Raw genomic sequence first — 8,213 nt, forward strand, 5'->3', positions numbered from 1 at the left:
CATTAATAATCGATCGAATAAAAAATAATACCGAAATTCAAGATATTGGAGCTCGTTTTATCTATATTTGTTATTTATCAAAATTCTTACTGAAGATTAACTAAATATCATATTTTTCATGTATTATCGCATATCTTATTTACCAATTTATTTAAACCGACGATTTGGTTAATAAAACCGACAATCCCTCAGAAGAACAAAACTTATCAGAGGAGTGCTTGCAAGTTAATCCCAATATCCTGATCGAAAATGAAACAATTCCGGAGAAAATTACTAGAGTGTAATGAATCGCGCCATCTAAACACATGTTCTAATGTAATCGTTAGAATCTCCGCTAAAACGGTTGACAGAGTCAGCCGCTATTGAACTGCCGAAGGTGATAGACGTGTATAGACATTCGGCTAGAGAAAATTTTTAGACTGTACTAGTATATCGCAGTGTGACCGCTCCGGTATCGGATTTTCTAAATACACGCTATTGATTCCAATAGTGTCTCAATCTGTTATAAATTGTTATCTTCCTGATTTTCCAATCACGAAAATATTCATTACAAGAGATATTAGAAGATCCCTGAAAGGTTTGAAAGCTTACATTTAGAAGATGAGCGGCTGGTACGATTTTCTTGGTAATAAAAGGGGACCATTCCGCAGAATTTGGACAACTGGAAGAGTAGCCGGAGGAAGCGGCAGGAGCATATAATCGAGCGAGTGGTCGAGGTGAAGAAACTCGAGTTGGAGGAGCACGACCGTCAGCGTCGTCGAAACAAGACCTTCTCGGAGATGATGGAGGAGCGCGGCAACAGAGGCCGCAAGCTGAGCATCAGCCTGGCTATGTACAACGACGAGGACGCGAATGATCTCAGCGACCTCGGGATCGGTACCAGCAGCGGCAAGAGCTCTGTCAGCGGCGATACGCATGACGACACGCATAGTGTTCTGGTACGCATTTACTCGAACGCGCACCTCGCGCGTCGGCTCGCTTTCATCGAAGAGTATAGTATCTCGGATTCCGTTAAATCTATTGGCACAAGTTCTTCTACGGCCAGGAAAATTTATCATTTCAATTGTCTACCGAATTACTCGGCAATATCTTCTTTTTATGTATCTTAGGCAAATCAACGAAGTCACGTTGTTACGTAAAATTTTAATTCGCGCATTTTTTATTTTTTTTTATCATTAATTCACGTATTTCGCGCGAGAGTATCGGCTGGTGAATTCAACACGCACCGTCACGTGGCAACGTCATCTCGCCAAATCTACATTAATCTCTTGGACATGACCGCTGTATATTCTTACGTTTGTTTACGTCATGTGTCTGCCGCAAACATTTCTCTAGTCTCAAGTTACCCGTCGCGCGATCAATAGTGATTTCTATATTAGATCGACTGGAAACGAATAACACGTTACAAGTTGAACGTTAAAGCGCATGTTTTTTCTACTTTATAGTAACTTGAAAGCGAAGCACTTTGTAGATATCTTTATGAGAACAGTGAGTGTCTTGACAACATTACATTCGCTCGTCCGATTGTAGAGCGACAGGGACAGCGAGATCGAGAAGAGCCATTCGGACGTCGACAACGCCAGCGACATGACCTCATCCACGATGACGACGCTGACTCCGACGGCGACAACAGTCACGACTGCATCAGCAACCGCAACGATCGCGTCAGCAACGACGGCGACGATGGCGGATACGATGGCATCGACGACGGCGACGACGACAACGACGGCGACGACGATCGCGACGTCTGCCGCGAGAAAAATGTTCGGCGCTGGTTTCCATGGCAGTCTGAATCACAATCAGGAGTACGATTCTGGTACTACCGCGACAACGAGCTCGCCCGAACCGGAGGAGTACACGTACGAAGGCGCCATTCGTGGCTACGTGTCGAGAGTATCGCAAAACATACCGCGGAGATCCTTGACCGGGATCGACGCCAAGCTGGAGGCGGCAAAATCGTCGGTGAACGGTTCGAAGACGAGCTTGAACGACGACAGTAGTAAGTCCCCGGTGTCGATGGTGAAAGTGGATATACTGAAGCGACGCGAGGTGTTCGAGAAGGCGTCGCAGAAGAACAGCGACAACAAGACGAACAACAGACTGTCCGGTGACTTCACCGGCACGAAATCGATCAAGGAGAGACTGTCGAGTCTCGAGAGGCAGAAGTACGAGACGGAGAACGGCGACAAAGCCGCCAACAAGACCCTCAACCGATTGTCCGGTGACATGAGCTCCATCCGGGAGAGGCTTACCCACTTGGAAAAGCAAGCTTCGGAGCGAGAGAGCAAGAGCTCCGTTCACCGTAAGCTCAGCACGGAGGATCTGGAGACGGTGAGGCCTCTCAGGGAGAGACTGTCCACTCTGGAGAAGTACAGCAGCAGCGACGAGTCCTCGGTGCCGACTACGGCGAACGAGTCGCGCACGCACAACGGCGAACTCACCGCCAGGACAATTAAGGATCGTCTCAGCGCGCTGGACTCCGCCAGGAGCAAGGACGCGACGGACAAACGAGGGCCCGTCGGCAAGCATCCGCTCTGTTTCCGCGATCAAGAGAGCAGAGTCGACACGTCGACGCCCAGCGAGAGAAGCTCGTCGCCCGACTCGGAATATCGCGTACCGCGAGCCGTCTTCCACCGGAGCCTGGACTCCCTGGACGCCGACGCGTCCAGCGGCCCGGACACCTTCGAGCGCGTGCAGAGCCTCGAGGAGCTCGACTACGGTAGGAGCCAGTATCCCGCCTCGTCGTCATCCGCGGAACTCCTGAACGACACAGACCGCGAGGACTCGGGTATCCATACCGCGGACGTAAGTTGCTCGGTCAGCCAGGCGGACGAGCCGATCGACGAGGAGATCGTGCAGCACACCAGCGGCGCGATCGTCGACCGACGAGAGGTCGTCGTCGAGGAGAGGGTCAAGGCTACGTCGTCCGTCGTCCAGGAGGACGCATCGACGTCGGGCGCGACGGTGGAGGCGCCGAGCGACACCACGACGGCTACGCACTCGCAGTTCGCCAGCCACCGGGAGGCAGTAGCAGTGAACAAGGTAAGAGATGTGTTGAAGCGCCCTTGAGACCTCACAATTCAAATCCAAAAGTCTCGTATTCGAAGAGAAAAAAAGATATTTGTATTTCGATTTTTATTTTACACTCTAAGGTGTAGGTGTATGGCAACTTGAGTTGAAATTTTACAAATTTTAATCGATATCCATAATTCCAGAAAAACAATTCCATTGTTAGCTGATGCATTTTTTCGATACGTATATTCTACATGGAAAGAATGTTCTCTTAAAATTTACCCCGGAAATCACGTAATCGTGGGACAACGTGGCAATTCGAAGACCTTTATGAGTTTTTTTTATTTACCATACATTGGTGTGGTAAAATCTCAAAAACTCTCATAAAGGTCTTCGAAACGCCACGTTGTCGCACGATTACGTGATTTTCAGGATAAATTTTAGGGAGAAATTCTCTCCGTGTAGATTTGAAAGATCAGACATCGAACGCTATTTCTGTCTTACTACAACCTCTTTCTACCAACTCCTTTTCTTCCTTCCGCTTATGGTTACGGGTTTCGGATGACTACATATCGGGTTATAACTCTCTGATTCTGTAGGGTACTGCTGACACCTCTGGGGAACTATCGACTAACAAATCGCAGCCGCAGGCGCGCGTAGAGACCATTACTAATTCTAATACACTTCGTTCGCATACCTCCGTACTTCGCGCGATCATCCATCCGAGTCCCAAGCTACCTCCGCGAGAGACAACGGTCCCCGAGAACCTTTCGAAACCGCGAACGTTCGGCAAAGACGCGGCCGAGTTCAAGACAGATTCCGAGCCAAGTCCCAACGAGTCCGTAGTGTCGGCCAGTCTGAAGCTGTGCATCGAGCAGGCGAGACCGAAATTCGTCAGCCAAGCGAAACGGCAGAGCCTGTCCAAGGAACACCCCTCCGGTCTCCCTCAGCCGTGTGCGGACACCGTCGCCGGCGCGGAGACGTACCAATTGTCGTTTCCCTCCGTCAGAGCGACGACGATCCCGACCAGCCTCTCTCTCGAGGCCGGCCCGCTTCCCAAGCCTGCCTCCTGCCGCGCCACATCCAAGATTCCCACCCCGCTGCCTCGCAAACCCGCCAAGTCCTCGCCAACGAGTTCCGACTCTGTCTTGATCTCGTCCGCCTCCAAGACTTCGCCGTCGAAGGCGCACGGCGCGTGTAGCAAGCCCTCGACGAGCCAGTCTCCCTGTTTGATCCGGAGAACGTCCGAAAGTGCGGCGAGCGTCGAGACGATCTCCTCGCCCGTGTCCCCGCGAGCAAGTTCGGCGGAGCTCCCGCCCTCACCCTCGTCGAGGCTGCCCCCAGCGAGCGCGCGACGTCACGAAGATGCGCTACCGCCTGCGGAACGACGTCGCACCGTGGTGGAGGTGTGCGAGAAGGTGGTGGTGCCGCAGGGCAAGGCACCCACGACGCCGCCGGTCACGCCGTTCATCACGGTGAACCGCGTCGGCGCGTCGACGGACAAGCACCCCGTCGCCGAGGTTAGAAGCGATCAGCAAGCCGGCAACGCCTCGAAAACTTCGTAAAGACGCGAGGACCAGCTTCCCCGGCAATATAACAACTGTCCTCCGCTTTTTCGTCAGCCGCTAGACAAGCCGTGCTAGGTCTCGCGCGTAGAGCCCCGCCGTCGTCTCGTCGGGCGCGAGGGTGTGTCGAGGGTGCGCGAAACGCTGAGAGAACGAGGCTTCCCCAGGAGCAGCTCTCGCCGCTCTTCGAGAGGCCACCTTAGCCGCCGCGTGGTCCGAGCGGACCGAATAGACTGGGCGGTCGCGCGGCTCTCTTCTCCCTTCGCAGAGGTCGTCCGGCTCGAGGGTTCCGCTCCCAGTTCTTCGGGACCCGAGGGCCCCTCCGGGACGGAGGGATCGTTTTATCTTTAAGGGATTCAGCGTTAACGAGGACGCGCGAAATCGCCGTCGTCTCCACGCTCGTTGAGCGCGAAATTACGTAAATCTAAGCCGCGCGCACGCCATCCGCTAGTCATGTAAATAGGCGCGACGCGGGCGCGAAGCTAATAAGATAATCTCCGGTTACGAGTATGTAGACTCTTAGTTCGGATTATGCAGAAACTCTACCGTGAAAGCCGCCGCTACGCGTTATAACGGCGCAAACGACTTGTGGAGTTCACAGTTGCGGTATCGCCGATCTGTCCGCGGACGTAACAGCGGGCAGCAGGCGGCCTATAAGCGCTATCGAATATGCATACACGCCGTTTAAGGAAGACGTTGAACGGCCGATCTCGGCATTAATTGACTTTAATCGCGACGGTTTAGCCGGCCCCGCCTCCGTTGCGGAAGAGAACGAACGAAACGATCCGGTACGGAAACTGGACCGCGATTAAAGTTGACCGCCGATATCGGCCGTGGGCGGGAGTAAACCATTGTGATAACACGTTGAATCGCTTCTCCTCATCTTAATTATGATATTAAGTCCGAGTGCACGTCGATTGAAGTATCGGCGGTATCGCGGGGGCGGTTCCCCGAGGAGACGCCCGAATGACTTTCGCTTGCGTAGACTTTGAGAGAACTCGCCGGCACTTGACGCGCAATTACGACTAATTGTCATGGAACTAATTGTCATACAAGCGGTCGACCGAGAGAGAATGAGCAAACGATGAAATATAGCGTACACTGGCCAACGAAACCTTGCCGTGTATTATTTTTCTTCACACGCATTCACGCGGATCCAATTGCGCCGAGTATCAGAGTCCTGCTAACTTCTTTTTCGTTCTTCCTTTTGATTTCGTCGCTTACTTTCGCCACGTTGAAAAACTGCGATTGTCGAAGAAAAATCGGTTCCGGGATCAGTCGAGGGAACCCGCAAATCTCGTCCTTCCGTCATTCAATTCGAATTGATTGATCGCGAATTCGGTTGCTTGCACCAGTGCGCACTGAGCGCACACTGAGACTTGTTTATAGTCAATTCTTAGAGGAAAGTTTCCTGTTATGAGATAGGATCCCAGGATGAGATAGCGAGGTTTCTGTTAAATTAATAGGCATCATCTGTTGATTTCACCATGAATTTATTGCCCTTGGAGTGAAAAGTTTATTGTTAGATCGCGTAATCATTGCGATTTGCGATTGAATTTGGGTGTTAAAAACCTGCTGTCTCATAGTAGAGGACTTTGCTGTATATTTAACTTTGTCTTAAATACATGTTCAAAGAGTATTCAGTGAAAAAATGATTCGTACGAACGCTACACAGGCCACTTTTCTGAATAAAAAATATTTCAAGAGGTATCCAAGACGATCCTTAAATATAAGAATTGACTGTAGACAAGTCTTAGTATGCGCTCAGTGCGCACTAAGTGGAAGCGACTGGATTCGCCATGATTCGTTCGTACGACGAGTGTAAATGGTGGGTTTTTAATTTAGTTAACGAGATATCCGTTAAACAATACGAATAACTCGTCTGCGCGCGAATCTTTTGGTGCTGTTCATCTCCGCGGTTAATAGGGCGCGTAAATAGCAGCTCTTTTAGCAACAAGCCGCGTTCAAAGTACGACGGACAATGTCGGCCACGTGACGCGCGGTGTCGAGGGTCAATCGCGGTGACAGTTAATTACTAATAAAGAGCCGGCCGTAAGAAAAGGGCGAGAGCACGCGAGCCACGTCGCCGCCAACGATATTATCCATCCAGCGGGTCGCGATCGCTCCTCTTTCCATCGCGCCTCTCGATCCTCGATACACCGAAGAGAGGTAAGACGCCCATGGTACTCTTAACTGCTTCGAGCAAGCAGCGATTTGCTTGTTGCTGTGTGCTGGCCCCCGTGTGGGACACCGTGTCGAGAGACGAGCCGGCTTCTTTTTTCTTTTCTTTCTTCCAGTAGATTCCCAGAACGAATGGCAGTTTCACGGGACACGCATGTCTGTACGGATAGAGCCCTCCCCGTTCGGGTTCGGGGCCTACCTTCGGCAGTTCTCCGCGCGAAATATCCACGCGACTTCTCGTACGTCTTGTCTCAGTAGCGAGGAACGACCGGGGGAAGAGAGACGAGACATTGATCAGTACTGAGACGGTCATCCTTAAAGAAAGGAACGGTTTTGAACAATCTACTCTCTCTCTCTCTCTTAAGTTCTTGTGTCCACGATCCAAGAACTGTGTCCAAGTTCTAGTTACGGGAAATGTACACGGAGAGAACTTTCTCTTGAAATTACCCTCAAAATCATGTAATTGTGGGACAACAGTGTTTTGAAATTTTACCGTACATTGTACTAGTAAAATGTGTGGTAAAATTTCCAAGAACTCTCATAAAGGTCTTCGAAATGCCATGTCCCAAGATTACGTGATTTTCAGGACAAATTTTAAGAGAGAATTCTTCTATAGCCAATCAACTTGCAGCTTTTGCAGAACAGCTGCAAGTTGATTGGCTACGCATTTCTCGGATCTAGAACTTGAGCCAAGTTCTAAACATCGTGGACACAGACCTTAAAAGTCGGTGCATTATCACTGAAAACTAATTCAGTGTTGTACTTATTCTATAACAGTGAATCAGTGAATATTCACTGTCTCCAGTGATAATCCACCGATAGACTTATAGAGAGTGAAGTTAAGATAAGTTGAGGTGACGTCATACACCGATAGCATTCGCTCGTGCGCGTTGTCGCTTATCGGAACTTTCGGCACGCGCCTAATTAGTCGACGAACGGGGACAAGGTAGGCCCTGATCAAATTCTCCCCTCATCGCGGTCTCGCCTAGAGTCGGACGGATTGCGTTTGGTCGGTGAATCCCGTGAATTCCACGGAGAGACTCTTGCCCCGATAGCGAAGGCTAGATATCCCTCTTATCTCTCACTCTGTCTCTCCCTCGACCGACGCCGAAAGACGCCTTATCGCGCGCCCATGCGGCGCGGCTTTAATCGGCCCGACAACACCTGACATCACGGTGATCTAGTAGCTGTGCGATTTTCGAGGCGTGTGCACGATCCGCTTGCAACTCGAGAAAGTGAACGTAGTTCTTTCCCTTGCCGTGTGCTCGTCACCCGCATGCGATTTCCGAGTATGACTCGTGAGGTAAGAGGTACTACCGAACGGTTTTGCGCGTGTGCGCGTGAACGCGTGTGTGTATACGTGTGTTAGTGAAGTATTCTTTTAATTTTGCCGTATAGTGTTTGAACAGATCGCGTGATCGACTTGGCACTTGTAGTCTTTCCTCGACAGCCTAG

General features: G+C 50.7%; 1 protein-coding gene across 2 annotated transcripts in view; it reads left to right on the top strand.

The window, feature by feature from the left end:
* Positions 1-8,213, top strand: part of LOC105562993 (LIM domain only protein 7) — a 79,106-nt gene that overhangs the window by 61,065 nt on the left and 9,828 nt on the right. For both annotated transcript variants that reach the window (XM_012014218.1, XM_012014219.1), the window contains exons 4-5: positions 651-938; positions 1,531-3,042. In XM_012014218.1, coding sequence (XP_011869608.1) covers positions 651-938; positions 1,531-3,042 — 1,800 coding nt within the window. The remainder of the gene's footprint in view (positions 1-650; positions 939-1,530; positions 3,043-8,213) is intronic.

The sequence above is a fragment of the Vollenhovia emeryi genome, unplaced genomic scaffold, assembly GCF_000949405.1.
Source record: "Vollenhovia emeryi isolate VEMERY1.0 unplaced genomic scaffold, V.emery_V1.0 DF939181.1, whole genome shotgun sequence".
In the NCBI taxonomy this organism is placed as follows: domain Eukaryota; kingdom Metazoa; phylum Arthropoda; class Insecta; order Hymenoptera; family Formicidae; genus Vollenhovia; species Vollenhovia emeryi.